General features: G+C 45.2%; 1 protein-coding gene across 1 annotated transcript in view; it reads right to left on the bottom strand.

Moving 5' to 3' along the window:
• The window catches only part of LOC117439795 (plasminogen-like), a 36,285-nt gene that overhangs the window by 10,564 nt on the left and 4,110 nt on the right, over positions 1-21,611 (bottom strand). Inside the window, exons 5-12 of the mRNA XM_071201931.1 lie at positions 13,277-13,585; positions 11,201-11,334; positions 10,313-10,475; positions 9,829-9,947; positions 8,941-9,103; positions 8,458-8,576; positions 7,533-7,695; positions 7,147-7,265 (exon numbers count right to left, since the gene is read on the bottom strand). Of these exons, the coding sequence (XP_071058032.1) occupies positions 7,147-7,265; positions 7,533-7,695; positions 8,458-8,576; positions 8,941-9,103; positions 9,829-9,947; positions 10,313-10,475; positions 11,201-11,334; positions 13,277-13,585 (1,289 nt within the window). The remainder of the gene's footprint in view (positions 1-7,146; positions 7,266-7,532; positions 7,696-8,457; positions 8,577-8,940; positions 9,104-9,828; positions 9,948-10,312; positions 10,476-11,200; positions 11,335-13,276; positions 13,586-21,611) is intronic.

The following is a 21,611-nucleotide window of genomic DNA, read 5'->3' as shown; positions in this document are numbered from 1 at the left end:
GAAGAAGAGGGGACACGTGTTAATGTAGAAGAGACGTGAAGAAGAGGGGACACATGTTGATGTAGAAGAGACGTGAAGAAGAGGGGACACATGGTGATGTAGAAGAGACATGGAGAAGAGGGGACACATGTTGATGTAGAAGAGACATGGAGAAGAGGGGACACATGGTGATGGCGAAGATCCATGAAGAAGAGGGGACACATGTTGATGTAGAAGAGAAATGGAGAAGAGGGGACACATGTTGATGTAGAAGAGACGTGAAGAAGAGGGGACACATGTTGATGTAGAAGAGACGTGAAGAAGAGGGGACACATGTTGATGTAGAAGAGACATGAAGAAGAGGGGACACATGTTGATGTAGAAGAGACATGAAGAAGAGGGGACACATGGTGATGTAGAAGAGATATGAAGAAGAGGGGACACATGGTGATGTAGAAGAGACATGGAGAAGAGGGGACACATGTTGATGTAGAAGAGACATGAAGAAGAGGGGACACATGTTGATGTAGAAGAGACATGAAGAAGAGGGGACACATGTTGATGTAGAAGAGACGTGAAGAAGAGGGGACACATGTTGATGTAGAAGAGACATGAAGAAGAGGGGACACATGTTGATGTAGAAGAGACATGAAGAAGAGGGGACACATGTTGATGTAGAAGAGACATGGAGAAGAGGGGACACGTGTTGATGTAGAAGAGACATGGAGAAGAGGGGACACATGTTGATGTAGAAGAGACATGAAGAAGAGGGGACACATGTTGATGTAGAAGAGACATGGAGCTGAGGGGACACATGTTGATGTAGAAGAGACATGGAGCTGAGGGGACACATGTTGATGTAGAAGAGACATGGAGCTGAGGGGACACATGTTGATGTAGAAGAGACATGGAGAAGAGGGGACACATGTTGATGTAGAAGAGACATGAAGAAGAGCGGACACATGTTGATGTAGAAGAGACGTGAAGAAGAGGGGACACATGTTGATGTAGAAGAGACATGAAGAAGAGGGGACACATGTTGATGTAGAAGAGACATGAAGAAGAGGGGACACATGTTGATGTAGAAGAGACATGAAGAAGAGGGGACACATGTTGATGTAGAAGAGACATGGAGAAGAGGGGACACGTGTTGATGTAGAAGAGACATGGAGAAGAGGGGACACATGTTGATGTAGAAGAGACATGAAGTGTTACAGCAAACAGACAGCACCTGTCCTGACAGGTAGCATGTTGGAAAACAAAAGTTCATATCCCCCGTTGCTCTGCAGATCATTACAGCTCTCTTTTTAGCATTGTATTTAACGTCAAATTTGACTCCGTAATCAGAACAAACATTTAGCAACTGTTGAAAACCAGCACTGCTAGGAGAAACAATAGCCAAATCGTCGGCATACATAAGATGGTTTACAATCACATTACCAATCACACACCCTGTTTTACTGACGCTTAAATCATCTGATAGATCATTCATATAGATATTAAAAAGGCACGGTGAGAGGAGCCCCCCCTGGCGGACTCCATTACCAACACCACATGGCGCCGAGACTGCATTCCCCCATTTGATCCGCATGCTCTGGTTGGCATACCAATAAGCCAGGATCCTAATTATACTGTTAGGCACATCTCTTTGTCTCAATTTTAAAAACAGTTTATGATGGTTAACTCGGTCAAAAGCCTTGAGGCATCAATGAACCAATCAGAACAGTGGAATTCTGACTCCTATATGTTTCTACCATGTCCTTCAAAGCATAGATGCATAGCTCAGTACCATGCTTAGCCTTGAAGCCAAACTGGTTATCTGAAGTACATAAATAAGAACATAATCTATCTAACAAAATTATTTCCAGGACTTTGGATAACACACTGGCTAGAGCAATTGGTCTATAGTTATCCACGCTCCCTACCTTGCCCGCTCTGTCCTTAATGACAGGGACCAAAGTAACAGTCAACATGGAGTCTGGCAACACACCATGAGTCATGAGGCCGGTAAAACAAATGGCAAGAAGAACTGCAACCTTCGGGCTTGCCAGTTTAAGGTGCTCTGCAGTGATTCGGTCAGAGCCGCATGCTTTGTTATCAACTAGCTGTTCAATCGCTCGATAAACCTCTTTAGCTGTGATTCCCACTGCGTCACTTTTCACAACATTACCAACTTCGTAGGGGTCACTTTTAACACAATTAAGTATGGTAGAGTAATGTTGCCTCCACAACTCAGCTATGTTATCGGCTCCAGATACTCCCTCTATGGTACACGGTAACGACGTACTGGCCCTGTTCAGAGCTCTCACCTCCTTCCAGAAGCCAGTCACATCATTATGAAGGAGCTTTTCAGCCATAGAGTCCGCTCTCAATGTTTCTGTATGTTTGTTGACATAACGAACTGCATATTTATATCTAGCATTTGTACGCTTTTTGAGATCCAGAACAGGCCCCTCTCTGGGCCTTCCTGCCCGGACCCAAAAGCATTCTTGGCTTCAGCGTATTGATCAGCCACATGTTTATTCCACCCTGGCTTGACGTTGTGTCTCTTCCAGGTATAGCACGGTCTATTGGCCTCCAATACAGCTCCCACAATACAATCATATATGTTACAGAGGTCTTCACGGTGAGAGCTTTCATTACAACTAGGGATGCACGATAAATATCGGTCCGATAGGAGTTATGACGTCATCCCGATAAACCCGATAAAAGTATTAATAGCCCCGATAATATACAATATATTTGTTGGGTAAAAAAAAAGAAACAAATCCTGCGGTGTGGGTGGATTGGGATGAGGGGCGCTTGTTTTTCACTCGGCTCCTCCCGTTTTTCCAGTACTGTGGTATTAGTGGTTTAGGAAGAGGGGAGTTCTTCACAAATCCTGCGCTCCCTAATACTTTGAACCTGATCAGTCACCTGAAACATCGCCATCGTTACGATGGTGTGTTAAAAGTGTACGAAGACAAAAATACAATACAGTGTGTGTGTGTGTGTGTGTGTGTGTGTGTGTGTGTGTGTGTGTGTGTGTGTGTGTGTGTGTGTGTGTGTGTGTGTGTGTGTGTGTGTGTGTGTGTGTGTGTGTGTGTGTGTGTGTGCGTGCGTGCGTGCGCGCGTTGGAGCTATGTGCAACTCAAGGCATATGCTCGAACCGGAGCTGCCTGGACGCTGCAATCATGTTGTGCACTATCCGTGCTGAGTGTGCTGACTTTTCGTACAATGTCCCGCTGTCTGGCTTCCTGCATAAAGTCAAGTGCTCGGCGCAGTTGTGGCAAAATGTCGCTCCTCTGTTTTCATTTTAAACAGCTTCTTATATCCGTTAGCGCAGCTAGCTAGCACCAGATGCTAACAACAACAATGCACGTAAGGTCTCTCTCTCGCTCGCTCGGGCCACACATACACACACCCTCCCGGTCCTCCCGATGGCCAGTCGGTGCCTGCTGGTGAGCGTGGAAGTGTGGTCTGCCACAAGCGGGCGGCAGGAGCGGGGCTGTCAGCATCAGCTTGTAGATGGTATTTTAAACTCGATGCGCTCTGAAACTACGGGGCGGCCAAGGGAAAAAAATACACATGCGTTAATCGCGTTAAAATAATTAGTGGCGTACATCTTTTTTTATTATCGGTATTGGTCTTGAGAAACAGGAAGTTATCGGTATCGGTTTCAAAAACCCAATATCGTGCATCACTAATTACAACCCACATCAACACACAGAGTTGCTACTTTGGGTAGATATACATCACTCAACAGGACATCAGTTATCCCATAGTACAATAGCCTATCCTCATTTGTGAGCTTGGACCAATGCACTTTAGTGCTACAGGCATTTTTAATCTCCTGAGACATCTCAGGGAGACTATCATAGTCTAGTGACATTACAAAAGGAATGTGATCTGACATTGATGCCTCATACTCAATCTCAATTGATCTTACAATGTCATGGGCATTAGCAGTGCTTATGCTCAAACCATGAAGTTGTATGCCAGGCCTCGCTTATATATGAATAGCTATCTGTAGGCAGAAGTATTTGGCTTGATAATATGAGATTGTTATCATCGCAAAACTGTAGCATATGCTTAGCAAACAAGGACCTTTTGTCTGATATGTCAGCATTCATATCACCCACTACAAAAACACTGGTGGAATGATTATCAACAATACAAGAATGTATAAAAGCAAGTCTGTTCAGGTATTCATCTTCATTATGCTGTGACTCATATGGTGTACGTATATACATTGAGAATGCTAAACTCCCTGCTAACATCTCAGTAAATGAGCTAGTAGATCATTTTAATTAAAAAATTAAAAATGTTATAGATGCCATTGCTTCAATTAAGGTAAAGGAAGTGACTGGGAAGAAAATATCTCCATGGAGAAAGGCCATGACTGTGAAAACAGAAAAAAGAGAATGTCGAAAAGTGGAACGCAGGTGGCGAAAAACAAATCTCCAGGTTCACTTTGAAATCTATAAAGAGAGACTTGGCCTTTATAATTTGGAATTGAAAAACGCACGACAATCGTTCTTCTCTGACATCATTACCAAAAACAAAAACAACGCACGTGCCTTGTTTGCTACCGTCGACAGACTAACTAACCCCCCAGTGTCAGTAGCCTCTGAATTTCTATCCACCAGGGCGTGCAATGATTTTGCCTCCTTTTTCACTGACAAAATTCAGAAAATCAGACAAGCAGTCAGTGCCTCTGCATCAGGTACAGCAAATGTGTTGTCTCTGTGTCCACTTAACATCAAGTCAAACACCATGACACAATTCCATCAGATTAATGATAAAAACTTAGAGGACATTATACAACTTCTGATGTCCTCCTCCTGCTGCCTTGATATTATTCCAACAGGATATTTGAAAGATGTTTTGCCCTGCATGGCCTCAGAACTACTTCATATAGTAAACAAATCTCTTCACTCAGGTATTTTTCCACAGGCCCTGAAAACTGCAGTCATTAAACCGCTCTTAAAAAAGAATAATCTAGATGATTCAGTAATGAACAATTACAGGCCCAAATCAAACCTCCCATTTCTAGGTAAAATTATTGAAAAAGTTGTTTTTCAACAGTTGAGTAATTTCTTGCATTTAAATGACTGTTTTGATGTGTTCCAGTCAGGCTTTCGTCCAAACCACAGCACTGAGACTGCTCTTGTAAAGGTCTTTAATGACATCCACTTAAACACAGACAGTGGCAGAACTTCAGTGTTAGTATTATTAGATCTCAGTCCTGCGTTTGACACTGTTGACCACAGCATATTACTAGACCGACTGGAAAACTGGGTGGGACTTTCGGAAACAGCTCTAAATTGGTTTGAATCCTACTTAAAGGACAGAAAGAACTTTTTTTTCTATAGGTAAATACACATCTGAGTTGACAAATATGACATGTGGGGTACCTCAAGGCTCCATATTGGGGCCTCTTCTCTTTAACGTCTACATGCTACCACTGGCTCAGATAATGAAAAACAACAAAATAAGTTACCATAGCTATGCGGATGACACACACATTTACGTAACAATTTCACCAGGAGACTATGCTCCAATTCAAACACTGAATAACTGCATTGAACAAATCAATGACTGGATGTGTCAGAACTTTTTCCAATTAAACAAAGATAAAACTGAGGGAATGGTTTTTGGAGCCAAGGCAGAACGTATAAAAGTTAGTGCTGAGCTTCAGCCTGCAATTTTCAAAACAACAGATAAAGCCAGAAATCTAGGTGTAGTCATGGACTCTGACCTGAGTTTCAACAGTCACATTAAAACAGTTACTAAATCAGCCTACTATCACCTAAAGAACATATCTAGGATTAAAAGACTAATGTCACAGCAGGTTCTGGAGAAACTTGTCCATGCTTTTATCTTCAGTAGACTCGACTACTGCAATGGTGTTTTCACAGGTCTCACTAAAAAATCTATTAGGAAGCTGCAGCTGATTCAGAACGCCGCTGCTCGAGTCCTCACTGACACTAAGAAAGTGGATCACATCACTCCTGTTCTGAAGTCTTTACACTGGCTTCCTGTGTGTCAAAGAATACATTTCAAAAATACTGCTGCTGGTTTATAAAGCACTGAATGGTTTAGGCCCAAAATACATTTCTGACCTCCTGCTTATTTATGAACCATCCAGATCTCTCAGGTCTTCAGGGACTGGTGAGCTTTCTGTCCCCAGAGTCAGAACTAAACATGGAGAAGCAGCGTTCAGTTATTATGCTCCAAACATCTGGAACAAACTCCCAGAGACCTGCAGGTCCGCTGCAACTCTTACTACTTTTAAATCCAGGCTGAAGACTTTTCTTTTTGTCGCTGATTTTGATTGAACTATTCATATCTTAGACTGCACTGTAACTTTTATCCATGTATTTTTTCTTTTTATGTTTATTTTATTAGCTTTTATTTTTAATGACTGATTTTAAATGCCATTTTCTTAATGTCTTTCATTTTTTTGTAAAGCACTTTGAATTGCCTTGTGTTGAAAATTGCTATATAAATAAACTTTCCTTGCCTTGCCTTGCCTTGTTATTCATTTTGATCTGAACAGCAATACACCAGTCAACTTCAAGCCTGATGACATTAATGACAGCGTCCAGCTTTTTGTGCCACAGGATAGCCACGCCCCTTGCTATCCTTCCTCTCACTATTCCCAAAGATAAGTCCGTAGTGGACTCACCAGCCCCGTGAAAATTGTCATTAAGAGAGTTCAACTTTTACAAACACTTTGTTACTGTACTTTACTATTTTCTGACAACTTTTTACTTTTACTTCATACATTTTTAACACAAATACCTGTACTTTCTACTTCTTACATGTTGAACACAAATACCTGTACTTTCTACTTCTTACATTTTCCAAACAGGCTGGTTCCTTTAGTGTGAATGTGTGTTTGGTCATTATTAATATAATCATTAATGAGGGTTATACCTGGTCCGGCTGCGTCTCCACAGCTCGGCACCTTGCAGTACTCCCAGCTGCTAGTTATGGGTACTTTTTACTGAAGTACATTTCAAAGCCTCTTTACTTTTACTTGAGTAAAGAAGTTTAGTCAGTACTTCTACTTTTACCAGAGTATTTTTAAACACGAGTATCTGTACTTCTACTTGAGTAAAGGATGTGGGTACTTTTGCCGTCTCTGGTCATTATTAATATAATCATTAATGAGGGTTATACCTGGTCCGGCTCCACAGCTCGGCACCTTGCAGTACTCCCAGCGGGTCTCAGTGCTGGTGGTGTAGCACCAGGGCATCCTGTCGTTGTCCGGGTTACGACAGTGGTTGCTATCCAGGCCTCTGACGGGAAAAAAACGCAGAAATAATCATGAAAAAAGGTAGCTAACTAAAACAATAAAATATATTTTAGAAAAAGTAATAATAGCACAGTATAAATAGTCTTTAAGTCTGGCATTAAAAATGGTAGTATTAGTAGTAGTAAGTATAAATCTATATTAAAATAAACTAAAAATAATAAAATGAAGAAGTCATTATGCAAAAAATATATAAAAATACTTTCCACCACTGAATAAGCCCATCGTTAATATATGATGTATTTGTTCTTACTTGCAGGGGTGGTTGTCTGGGGAGAGGTTGTGTTTCTGAGGAGTCTGAACGGACCAGCTCTGGCAATGTTTCCCGGACTCGGTCACTGAGATGGTGCCGCGGTACAACTCTCCCTTCCCGGTGGCACAGCTCAGCTCCGGGACGTTGGTGGGGGGGTCGGACGCTGAAAATAGGAAGTTCAGTTATAGATCTCACAGTGGAACAAACAATGTAAGTTATGGCAATGTTTTTAATAATGCCAAATTACCAGAGGTGGGAAGTAGTGTAGTACAAATACTTTGTTACTGTTCTTAAGTGTATTTTCTGGTATCAGTACTTTACTCCACTACTTATTTTTCTGACGACTTTTTACTTTGACTTCTTACATGTTGAACACAAATACCTGAACGTTCTACTTCTTACATGTTGAACACAAATACCTGTACTTTCTACTTCTTACATGTTGAACCCAAATACCTGTACTTTCTACTTCTCTCATTTCCCAAACAGCTGGTTCCTTTAGTGTGAATGTGTGTTTGGGGGCGTGATCATTATTCTTTAGAGTCATTGCGTGCCTATTGATTTGAACACGATCTGTGTATCCATAATTTCCTGGTCTTCTCTAAAGAAGAGGGACCAATGGAAACGTTGTCATGTTGCCGTTGTTCAGCATGGAAACATTCATTAGCTAACAATGACATTATTGTTCTATTAATATAAAGGGAGGTCAGGTACTCTTTAAAACAGCTGCTAGTTATGGGTACTTTTTACTGAAGTACATTTCAAAGCCTCTTTACTTTTACTTGAGTAAAGAAGTTTAGTCAGTACTTCTACTTTTACCAGAGTATTTTTAAACACGAGTATCTGTACTTCTACTTGAGTAAAGGATGTGGGTACTTTTGCCGTCTCTGGTCATTATTAATATAATCATTAATGAGGGTTATACCTAGTCCGGCTCCACAGCTCGGCACCTTGCAGTACTCCCAGCGGGTCTCAGTGTTGGTGGTGTAGCACCAGGGCATCCTCTCGTTGTCCGGGTTACGACAGTGGTTGCTATCCAGGCCTCTGACGGGACAAAAACGCAGAAATAATCATGAAAAAAGGTAGCTAACTAAAACAATAAAATATATTTTAGAAAAAGTAATAATAGCACAGTATAAATAGTCTTTATGTCTGGCATTAAAAATGGTAGTATTAGTAGTAGTAAGTATAAATCTATATTAAAATTAACTAAAAATAATAAAATGAAGAAGTCATTATGCAGAATGGTGATTTTTTTTGGGGGGGGAAAGTATTATTATTTCACTGGATTATAATTAATAAAATTACCAAAAGAAGTTTAAATATTAATAATAAAATAAAAAATATATAAAAATACTTTCCACCACTGAATAAGCCCATCGTTAATATATGATGTATTTGTTCTTACTTGCTGGGGTGGTTGTCTGGGGAGAGGTTGTGTTTCTGAGGAGTCTGAACGGACCAGCTCTGGCACTGTTTCCCGGACTCGGTCACTGAGATGGTGCCGCGGTACAACTCTCCCTTCCCGGTGGCACAGCTCAGCTCCGGGACGATGGTGGGGGGATCGGACGCTGAAAATAGGAAGTTCAGTTATAGATCTCACAGTGGAACAAACAACGTAAGTTATGGCAGTGTTTTTAATAATGCCAAATTACCAGAGGTGGGAAGTAGTGTATTACAAATACTTTGTTACTGTTCTTAAGTGTATTTTCTGGTATCAGTACTTTACTCCACTACTTATTTTTCTGACGACCGTTTACTTTGACTTCTTACATGTTGAACACAAATACCTGTACTTTCTACTTCTTACATGTTGAACCCAAATACCTGTACTTTCTACTTCTCTCATTTCCCAAACAGCTGGTTCCTTTAGTGTGAATGTGTGTTTGGGGGCGTGATCATTATTCTTTAGAGTCATTGCATGCCTATTGATTTGAACACGATCTGTGTATCCATCATTTCCTGGTCTTCTCTAAAGAAGAGGGACCAATGGAAACGTTGTCATGTTGCCGTTGTTCAGCATGTAAACATTCATTAGCTAACAATGACATTATTGTTCTATTAATATAAAGGGAGGTCAGGTACTCTTTAAAACAGCTGCTAGTTATGGGTACTTTTTACTGAAGTACATTTCAAAGCCTCTTTACTTTTACTTGAGTAAAGAAGTTTAGTCAGTACTTCTACTTTTACCAGAGTATTTTTAAACACGAGTATTTGTACTTCTACTTGAGTAAAGGATGTGGGTACTTTTGCCGTCTCTGGTCATTATTAATATAATCATTAATGAGGGTTATACCTAGTCCGGCTCCACAGCTCGGCACCTTGCAGTACTCCCAGCGGGTCTCAGTGTTGGTGGTGTAGCACCAGGGCATCCTCTCGTTGTCCGGGTTACGACAGTGGTTGCTATCCAGGCCTCTGACGGGACAAAAACGCAGAAATAATCATGAAAAAAGGTAGCTAACTAAAACAATAAAATATATTTTAGAAAAAGTAATAATAGCACAGTATAAATAGTCTTTATGTCTGGCATTAAAAATGGTAGTATTAGTAGTAGTAAGTATAAATCTATATTAAAATTAACTAAAAATAATAAAATGAAGAAGTCATTATGCAGAATGGTGATTTTTTTTGGGGGGGGGAAAGTATTATTATTTCACTGGATTATAATTAATAAAATTACCAAAATAAGTTTAAATATTAATAATAAAATAAAAAATATATAAAAATACTTTCCACCACTGAATAAGCCCATCGTTAATATATGATGTATTTGTTCTTACTTGCTGGGGTGGTTGTCTGGGGAGAGGTTGTGTTTCTGAGGAGTCTGAACGGACCAGCTCTGGCACTGTTTCCCGGACTCGGTCACTGAGATGGTGCCGCGGTACAACTCTCCCTTCCCGGTGGCACAGCTCAGCTCCGGGACGATGGTGGGGGGATCGGACGCTGAAAATAGGAAGTTCAGTTATAGATCTCACAGTGGAACAAACAACGTAAGTTATGGCAGTGTTTTTAATAATGCCAAATTACCAGAGGTGGGAAGTAGTGTAGTACAAATACTTTGTTACTGTTCTTAAGTGTATTTTCTGGTATCAGTACTTTACTCCACTACTTATTTTTCTGACGACCGTTTACTTTGACTTCTTACATGTTGAACACAAATACCTGTACTTTCTACTTCTTACATGTTGAACCCAAATACCTGTACTTTCTACTTCTCTCATTTCCCAAACAGCTGGTTCCTTTAGTGTGAATGTGTGTTTGGGGGCGTGATCATTATTCTTTAGAGTCATTGCATGCCTATTGATTTGAACACGATCTGTGTATCCATCATTTCCTGGTCTTCTCTAAAGAAGAGGGACCAATGGAAACGTTGTCATGTTGCCGTTGTTCAGCATGGAAACATTCATTAGCTAACAATGACATTATTGTTCTATTAATATAAAGGGAGGTCAGGTACTCTTTAAAACAGCTGCTAGTTATGGGTACTTTTTACTGAAGTACATTTCAAAGCCTCTTTACTTTTACTTGAGTAAAGAAGTTTAGTCAGTACTTCTACTTTTACCAGAGTATTTTTAAACACGAGTATCTGTACTTCTACTTGAGTAAAGGATGTGGGTACTTTTGCCGTCTCTGGTCATTAATAATATAATCATTAATGAGGGTTATACCTAGTCCGGTTCCACAGCTCGGCACCTTGCAGTACTCCCAGCGGGTCTCAGTGTTGGTGGTGTAGCACCAGGGCATCCTCTCGTTGTCCGGGTTACGACAGTGGTTGCTATCCAGGCCTCTGACGGGACAAAAACGCAGAAATAATCATGAAAAAAGGTAGCTAACTAAAACAATAAAATATATTTTAGAAAAAGTAATAATAGTACAGTATAAATAGTCTTTAAGTCTGGCATTAAAAATGGTAGTATTAGTAGTAGTAAGGCAAATGTCAGCCTTATGGACAGAGGTACCGTGGGACTTGCCCTTCAAATGTACGCATGTCCGCTCAATGGAAATGCGATGTCAACTTCCGATGTCAAGTCCCTGCCAGCGGCTGGACAAATGTTACCAGTGTTTACCAGTGTTACCAGGGGCACGAGAATACCCTCCACTGGAGGGTGGGTGCTGCTGCTGTGAATAAGGCCGAATATGGAAGCCGATGAGCGGACGATAAAGCACCGCAAAATACACCACCTTTAAGTGTTGCCAGGGGCACGAGAATATCCTCCACTGGAGGGTGGGTGCTGCTGCTGTGAATAAGGCCGAATATGGAAGCCGATGAGCGGACGATAAAGCACCGCAAAATACACCACCTTTAAGTGTTGCCAGGGGCACGAGAATACCCTCCACTGGAGGGTGGGTGCTGCTGCTGTGAATAAGGCCGAATATGGAAGCCGATGAGCGGACGATAAAGCACCGCAAAATACACCACCTTTAAGTGTTGCCAGGGGCACGAGAATACCCTCCACTGGAGGGTGGGTGCTGCTGCTGTGAATAAGGCCGAATATGGAAGCCGATGAGCGGACGATAAAGCACCGCAAAATACACCACCTTTAAGTGTTGCCAGGGGCACGAGAATACCCTCCACTGGAGGGTGGGTGCTGCTGTGAATAAAGCCGAATATGGAAGCCGATGAGCGGACGATAAAGCACCGCAAAATACACCTCTTTTCTGAGTCACCAGGGGCATGAAGTTCTGGAGGGTGTGAACATCTGGGTTTAGTCCGTTGGGGAGTGCTTAATTCCGGGGGTCTGGGGTCTCATGTTATGGAAGTATGGATGATTTTCGAAATTCTCGAAAAATGGCTAAGTGCCAACGGAGGAGGGGGTCAAGTCTTCGGCGCTTCGGGACGAAGCCCCGGAGACTTTTGCACTCCCCCGTTGCAATTTACAACGGAGAGGGGAAACGAGACCTCCCTTCCCCCGTCCAAAAAATTCATTCATCTTTTCCAAGCTACCATCTGCACGAAATCGGAAACCCTGTTTTTGAGAGCACTTACAAAAAAACGAGCTATTTTCACATGATGGGGAAATCATGGAGGAATGTATCCGCCTCATGAGCACTTTGGATCGGATACAATTGTTGCCTGGAGGACCCCCAATCATGGTTCTCACAAAACTTTAAGTTTTCAAACTGGTCTCTGGAGGAATTCAAGGGGAGTTGTCACGGAATAACGAGACACTATTTTCGGCTAAAATGGTTGCCTGGAGGACCCCCAATCATGGTTCTCACAAAACTTTAAGTTTTCAAACTGGTCTCTGGAGGAATTCAAGGGGAGTTGTCAAGGAATAACGAGACACTATTTTCGGCTAAAATGGTTGCCTGGAGGACCCCCAATCATGGTTCTCACAAAACTTTAAGTTTTCAAACTGGTCTCTGGAGGAATTCAAGGGGAGTTGTCACGGAATAACGAGACACTATTTTCGGCTAAAATGGTTGCCTGGAGGACCCCCAATCATGGTTCTCACAAAACTTTAAGTTTTCAAACTGGTCTCTGGAGGAATTCAAGGGGAGTTGTCACGGAATAACGAGACACTATTTTCGGCTAAAATGGTTGCCTGGAGGACCCCCAATCATGGTTCTCACAAAACTTTAAGTTTTCAAACTGGTCTCTGGAGGAATTCAAGGGGAGTTGTCACGGAATAACGAGACACTATTTTCGGCTAAAATGGTTGCCTGGAGGACCCCAGTCATGGTTCTCACAAAACATTAAGGGCGTTCTCCCCGGCAACCCGCCAGCAGATGAAAACACCCACCCCTCCGCCTCTCCACCTCTTCCGAGGGACGAGGGAACCGCGCGGGGGGGTCTGCTGGAGGCTACTGCCGGGTGCTCCGTCCTGCGCTTCACCGGGACCCGGCTCGAACACTCGGAACTCTGACTCCAGTGCGGTGTGGCGGCCTCGCCCTGGTCGTCCACCGGGTACCTGACTCCCCTGCCTCCTCCGGGGGCAGGTGCGAGGGGTTCAATGCCTCCGTCCCCCTGGGGGACGGAGCGCCCGGAGGGTACTGTTATCCCCACGTTGTCGTACCCGAAACTGTCGGGTATCCTTTGGGAGAACCAGACTCTGGAGGAATGTGAGGGGAGTTGTCAGGAGACTCTACCCGCCTTATGAAACACTATTTTCGGATACTTTTTTTTGACTTTCATGCATCTTTCCATGGATGAATTATTGTATTTATTTTTAACTTTTTGGTCAATTTCATCCAGTTTTGGCCCCCGCCTTGCCTGGATGATAAGACCAAGAGATGACAGGGATCTCTGCCCGCCTAACGAGTGCCTAAATGGGACACCGCACGATGATGCAAATGAAAACAAACACTGATTTGAAAATAAGCTGAGTGCACCTTTCTTCAGTCTTTTCACGCTTCCTTCTTTTTCACCCACGATTCTATACCTTCTACTGGTGACATTTCCCGGTACCGAAATGCTCAAGAATACAGGTCGGATGGCGGTCCGTTGTCTGATCTGTAATAGTTCCTACCGCGCCCTGAGCAAGCACCTGCAGAGGCACCATGGTGTGCGTAACTTGGTTGAAAGAAAAATTCTGCTGTTGTTGGCCAACGGACGGACCAACATTAGGCTCCATCCCTGTACCATTGCAGGATGCGAGTACCGCGGCACAAGGCTGGATCGCCACTTGGACAGAGACCATGTTGAGCTGTCCCGGGAGGAAATACATGTGGTTCAAAATAAACTGAAAATGACAGTGGCAAAGAAGGAGCTTTATGAACTCCGAATGACAAACCCCACGATAGAAATGATTACTTCTTGGGCTGTTGATATGGTGGAAGACGACGATGTACTGTCACAACCTCCACCCTTGTCCCCGGTGAATGAATGTGACAACCCGGACTGTAAGGAATGGAGGATGGAGGCAAACACAGTGAGGGCTCAGCGGGACAGATATGCTGCTGAGGTGAAATCCCTGCGCTGCAAGTTGCAGCAGAGGATAAAACACAAGCGACAGAGGATGGATCAGCGGGCCGGGGACATGCCCGTGTTCGATGGGGAGGAACGAGAGCGGGTCATTCTAAAGAAACGACCCTGAACAGAGTCGACACCAACGAGGCTGTCCAAGTCGAAAGGTCCCTCCTGCAGCAAGTCTCCCATTCCCGCCTGCAGCAAGTCTCCCATTCCCGCCTGCAGCAAGTCCCCCACTGGCTCTCACACACATTCATCCAGCTCCTCAGAACCTGCATCCATGCATACCGAGGCCTCGTCAACCTCCCCTCCCATACATTCCCCCTGGTTCCGCGGCAGCGGCCGGGGAAATATAATGCGGGACATCACATTCCCACGGATCATGGGTAAGTGTGTTGAATATGTGACAAATGCAGTTTCTGTAACACACCATGTGTTGTCATTAAAGTACTCTTTTATATTTCACAGAGGAGTATCTGCAAGGATACCGGGAGCATTATGTAGGTATCGACCCACCAGTGAGGCTCCAAGAAAACACAGTCTCCAAACTAAGCAGAGTGAAGTCATTCCTAAGTTTCATGGCTCACGGTTTCAATCGCCTGTCTGACTGGCTCTTTTTGAGGGATCTCAAGAGGATACGCGGGTGGTCCCGGAGCCTGATAAAGTCAAGCCTTCAGGTCACGACCTCCGACTTCTATATCAAAAATATATCACACTTTCTCAAGTACATGGCCGACACACCGTGCAAGGGGAGCAGGCTCAGCCAAAACGACATGATTTTAATCAAACGGGAAGTAGTTGCCATCCTGAAGTCCCTGAAGAGAAAAGTACTTATCCACCAGATGCAAGTGAAGCGTGACAAGATGGAAGGTCTGCCGAGCCATAACGACATCATGACATGCTTGACTTCGACCAACACTCGCATCCCTCAGCTCCTGGATGTGATGGCCAGCAATCCGACTACCGCAACCCGGATACTCCTCTATGGGTACATGACCCTCCATTGGAGCTGTATTTACGGCCACCGTCCGGGGGTCTACTCCAACATGACCAACGCCGAGGCCCGAAAGGCGGATACAACTGGCACTGCCTTCGGCTACCTCATCCATGTGAGTGCTATTAAGCAATGTATTTATTCTGGCAGTTATATGCATGATTGATATTGTATTGACACTCTCTAACTCTGTCATAACAGGTAAGCAACCACAAGACGGCCAACGCGTTCGGGGAAGCGCAGCTGTACCTCACCGTAGAAGAATTTGGATGGATGAAGAGGTGGCTGGAAATCAAGGGTACGCTGACCTGCACCCAGAGCCGCTACTTCCTATACACAGCGGGGAAGAACCCGTCCAGGAACCTTGCCTTCTCCCTGAGGTTGGCATGGGCTGATGTGGGGCTACACGGTCCCATTAACTTCACCAACCTCCGCACAGTCCACGCCGATAATGCGAAGAGGTTTCAAGACAAAGGCAACCGCCAAAGAGTGAGTGATTTCATGTGTCACAACACTGCAACTGCAGACAAATTTTACGCGAATAATCCTTCTTTGAAGGAGGCTGCGGACATTCGGCTGCTCTTCACAGAGTCACTGCAAGCAGCAGCGGCGGCATCGACAGCAGCAGCAGCGGGAAATGAAGACACTTTGGCGGGTATTGACATCGACAGTGACAGCTCTGGAGAGGAGCACAGCCCCGCTCCCTACCAAGACTCAGCGATGCCGAGACGTCAGATGAAGAATTCTCCAAAAATGTCAACGCTTGGATAGCGAAGAGGGACCAGTCACTGGCCGAACACAGCCCCTCAGACATGGGTGAAGAGAGGGGTAAGAAGGCCACCCTGGACGGGTCGTCAAATGTGGATGAAATGGACATATTCCTGTACATTTCATGCACTTTTAATGGGGTCGTCAAATGTGGATGAAATGGACAAATTCCTGTACATTTCATGCACTTTTAATGGGGTCGTCGAATGTGGATGAAATGGACAGATTCCTGTACATTTCATGCACTTTTAATGGGGTCGTCGAATGTGGATGAAATGGACAGATTCCTGTACATTTCATGCACTTTTAATGGGGTCGTCAAATGTGGATGAAATGGACAGATTCCTGTACATTTCATGCATTTTTAATGGGGTCGTCGAATGTGGATGAAATGGACAGATTCCTGTACATTTCATGCATTTTTAATGGGAGTCGTCAGTATATGGAGCTTAACCCATAATTCCCGGAGGTTCCAGGCCGAATTTGGAAGCTCATAGGCGGCCTGCCATGCGCCCCCACCTGTGGAAAGCAAAAAAAAGTAAAGAAAACGGTCAATTATATGTTAAAATAATCAAAAATGAAGTTTTTAAGTGCCAACGGGGGAGGGGGTCAAGTCTTCGGCGCTTCGGGACGAAGCCCCGGAGACTTTTGCACTCCCCCGTTGCAATTTACAACGGAGAGGGGAAATGAGACCTCCCCTCCTCCGTCCAAAAAATTCATTCATCTTTTCCAAGCTACAATCTGCACGAAATCGGAAACCCGGTTTTTGAGAGCACTTAGAAAAAAACGAGCTATTTTCACTTGATGGGAAAATCATGGAGGAATGTATCCGCCTCATGAGCACTTTGGATCGGATGAAATTGTTGCCTGGAGGACCCCAATCATGGTTCTCAAAAAACTTTAAGTTTTCAAACTGGTCTCTGGAGGAATGCAAGGGGAGTTGTCAGGGGACTCTTCCCGCCTCAAGAGGCACTATTTTGGGATACATTTTATCCATTTTCACCCTTTTTTATGGTTCTTCCAAAAAGTTAACTTAGACTTTTTCTGACTCTGGAGGAAGGTAGGGGGAGTTGTCAGGGGACTCTACCCGCCTTATGGAACACTATTTTCGGATACATTTTATCCATTTTCACCCTTTTCTATGGTTCTTCCAAAAAGTTAATTTAGACTTTTTCCGACTCTGGAGGAAGGTAGGGGGAGTTGTCAGGGGACTCTACCCGCCTTATGGAACACTATTTTGGGGTACTTTTTTCCCATTTTCACCCCTTTTCTCTGGTTCTCCAAAAAGTCAAGTCAGACTTTTTTCCTGATTTCTCACTGATCGAATGGCAAATGCGACCCGCCATCGGAGGGCCTCCGCCGGCCCGGCCTCGTGCCGGTGCTCTGGCGGTCGGTTCCTCCGAACTGCGGGTTTGACTCTGATGGCCGGGAGGGTGTGCTGCGCGGGGGTAACCCCGCGGAGCACAGCCTTCCTGCCCGCCCGATATGAAGCGTGACCGAGACGAACCGTCTGACTCAGGTGTCCCACCACGGGTCCCGCGGCGGGACGGAGGTTCCGGGCTGGAACCTCCCCACCTCCGCCGCGGTGCACCCGGCAAACACTGTTTCTCGAACCCTCCACTGTTGCATAGCTGCGGCCATTGGCCTTGCTCCGGGCACCGGTTCCCCCGGGGACCAGTGTTCGGTGGCTCCACATGATATATGGTCGACCCTACTTCATAACATGCTACTCTCATCGAATCAGTTATGGTTCCCTTGATTGCTCAACGTTACTTGGGTGACTGTGACACGTCTAGACCTAATACATGTCAACGAACGCTGACCTTCGGTGAAGTTCCGTGGTTCGTGCATTTATCAGATCCAAAACCCATGCGGGCGCCCTGGGACCTTTGGTGACTCTAGATAACCTCGCAGGCCCTCGTAGCGACCACGGGTAACGGAGAACCATGGTTTGATTCGGGAGAGGGAGCCTTACAACCGGTTACCATTGTATAGGGTTGACCGTACTTCATCACAGGCTACCCGTACCAACCACATATGCTTGTCTGCAAAGAGTGAACTGCCTGGTCCTGCCCTGGTGTTCCTCTATGGCAGGGGTGGGGAACCACCGGCCCCCGGGCCGTATACGGCCCGCGAGACCATTTGCTACGGCCCTCGAGGTAATTTATAAACATACGCAAAAAAGAAAAAAATTAAAGAAATCTAGACCGCAAAAAAAATAAACAAGCGAGTGCCTGTTTTTCCTGGCCAAGGTCAGGGTCCTTGAACACATCACGAGCCTAATGTGTCATCACATGGTATATGTCTCGTCTGACAGGGATGCAGTTCTGACGGAGAGCACCAGAACGCCGCTCCGCCACTTCCACAAATTGCAGTACACTAAAGGAGCTGTATACATGCTGCAGTTTTTGCATGGCTGTGTCTTTAGTTGTAAGCCCAGTGGTGATCTGTTCATCTGTCATACAGTCAATAACTTTGTTGTTATTGGCATCTGGTTAGCTAGCTATGCTAACGAATATAAGAAGCTTTTTCTACAACCAGTGAGTTAAAGGCCCATCTTTATATGATCATTATAGTTATAAAAAATAAGAGAATAAAGTAAACAGGTATACAATACTATATGACAGTAAAAAAAAGTTAAAGAATACAGTTTGAAAGGGGAGTGATTTGTAAAATATCCATAAAGAAAAAGAAAATCTGTTTACAGTTCATTTTCATATGGGTGTTGAGAGATGTATCCATATATCTCTTAATGTTGCTCTCAAAGTGCACCAGATTGATGCTTTTAACTTCAACATTTAAAAAAAAAATCTTCCCAGGGGAGAACACCCCCCTAGAGGAGGTTAGCCCCCCACCACACTTAAATCATGTTCACATGGATAGGAAACTAAATACATTTGAACACATCTTGTGTCCATATCTTTCTGTTTTGGTGGTCATGCCACAACCGTGCATGTGCATGCACGAGTCATGGTGAAATATCTGCATTAAGAGGTTGCTTTTTCTTTGCACAGCATGAAAGAAAGGCGAAATGAATGGGCTATGATTTTAGTATTTTTAAGCAGAGGTCAGTCATTTGTACGGCCCTCGGAGGATGTTGGAAAAATTGAAATGGCCCTTGAGAGGAAAAAGGTTCCCCACCCCTGCTCTACGGCTAGTGTCCAGCCGTCAGCTGTGCTATCAGCAAATTTGACCCGCCATCGGAGGGCCTCCTCCCCGGGTCCACATGCCGGTGCTGGACGGTCGGACTAATAATATTTTACAGGGCTCAAGGGTCTGCTCCTGGAGCGGCCTGCCATTGGAGGGCCTCCTCCGGCCCGGCCTCGTGCCCTGTTCCTCCGAACTGCGGGTTCGACTCTGATGCACTTTGAAGCTCCTGGAGCGGCCTGCCATCGGAGGGCCTCCTCCCCGGGTCCACATGCCGGTGCTGGACGGTCGGACTAATAATATTTTACAGGGCTCAGGGGTCTGCTCCTGGAGCGGCCTGCCATCGGAGGGCCTCCTCCGGCCCGGCCTCGTGCCGGTGCTCTGTTCCTCCGAACTGCGGGTTCGACTCTGATGCACTTTGAAGCTCCTGGAGCAGCCTGCCATCGGAGGGCCTCCACCGGCCCGGCCTCGTGCCGGTGCTCTGGCGGTCGGTTCCTCCGAACTGCGGGTTCGACTCTGATGGCCGGGAGGGTCAAATCCCCAAATATGTGTATTTGCCCAAATGATGGAAATAGCTTTCTGGAAATACACCAAATGTGATTTGCAGGGCGACCCAAAGCTCCTTTTACCCAAGTGATGTGCACGTCGCACATCACGGAGCTCATTTCATTACATGGTTTACCAGGGGCACTAAGGTTTTACCCGGATGTCCTTATGTGTTTAGTCAGAGTGCTTGAGTTTGGGTACACGTCTTTGCCAGGCACACACAACCGAATATGGAAGCCGGTGAGTGGACGATAAAGAACCGCAAAATACACCACCTTTAAGTGTTGCCAGGGGCACGAGAACATCACATCCTCCACTGTAGGGTGGGTGCTGCTGCTGTGAAGGAGGCCGACTATGGGTGCCGATGGGCGGACGATAAAGCACCGCAAAATACACCCCCCTTAAAGTGTTGCCAGGGGCACGAGAACATCCTCCACTGGAGGGTGGGTGCTGCTGCTGTGAAGGAGGCCGACTATGGGTGCCGATGGGCGGACGATAAAGCACCGCAAAATACACCCCCCTTAAAGTGTTGCCAGGGGCACGAGAACATCCTCCACTGGAGGGTGGGTGCTGCTGCTGTGAATAAGGCCGAATATGGGAGCCGATGAGCGGACGATAAAGCACCGCAAAATACACCCCCCTTTAAGATTCCCAGGGGCACGAGATTCTTGAGGGTGTGATCTGGGTTTAGTCCGTGGGGGAGTGCTTAAGTTCGGGGGCCCGGGGACCCAAGGTGTGCGAGGTTCTGGAAGTACGCATGTCAGGGAGGGATCCTGGAGCTCCTTAGTCCGTGTTTTGGGGGTCTTGGAGCGGCCACAGAGAGGTGCTTTTCCCCGGTGTATTTCATGGAAGTCTGAAATAGCCTGTTTGCTCATGTCAGGGAGAGATGCTGGGGCTGCTGCGTCCGTGTTTTGGGGGTCTTGGAGCGGCCCCGAAGAGCTGGCTTTGTCGGTGTACGTAATGGAAGTGTGAACTAGCCTGTTTGCTCAAGGCAGGGAGGGATTCTGGGGCTGCTGCGTCCGTGTTTTGGGGGTCTTGGAGCGGCCCCGAAGAGCTGGCTTTGTCGGTGTACGTAATGGAAGTGTGAACTAGCCTGTTTGCTCAAGGCAGGGAGGGATTCTGGGGCTGCTGCGTCCGTGTTTTGGGGGTCTTGGAGCGGCCCCGAAGAGGTGGCTTTGTCGGTGTACGTAATGGAAGTGTGAACTAGCCTGTTTGCTCAAGGCAGGGAGGGATCCTGGGGCATGTACATCTCCCTGGATGAAATGTACATATCCTCCCTATATTCACAGCAATCTTACCCAGCTTTCACACACTAATTCCTGGGTAATAAAGCCATGTGCACACTGTATTCACATCGATTTTACCCATGTTTCACACACTAATTCCTGGGTAAGAAAGTCACCCTGCACGCGTCGTCAAATGTGGATGAAATGGACAGATTCCTGTACATTTCTTGCACTTTTAATGGGAGTCGTAATATAAGTGTGAAATAGCCTGTTTAATCCGATTTTGAGCACTCTTTTCCACGCAAAAACTAGTTTAAATCACCGTTAAACACTTATTAAAAATGTCTATTTAATGGACTTCCCGCTATGCATTGAAGTCCGTGATCTGGACACACTACCCTGTACACTTGGCGGACCGCGGCCGGTAGTAAATGTCCACCCAGTGTACCCACCAGTCCCTAGAGCCAGATTCCTGTACATTTCATGCA

The sequence above is a fragment of the Pseudochaenichthys georgianus genome, chromosome 24 (assembly GCF_902827115.2).
Source record: "Pseudochaenichthys georgianus chromosome 24, fPseGeo1.2, whole genome shotgun sequence".
Classification (NCBI taxonomy): domain Eukaryota; kingdom Metazoa; phylum Chordata; class Actinopteri; order Perciformes; family Channichthyidae; genus Pseudochaenichthys; species Pseudochaenichthys georgianus.
The sequence above is the reverse complement of the archived record's forward strand: the minus strand, read 5'-3'. Positions and strand labels throughout refer to the sequence as shown.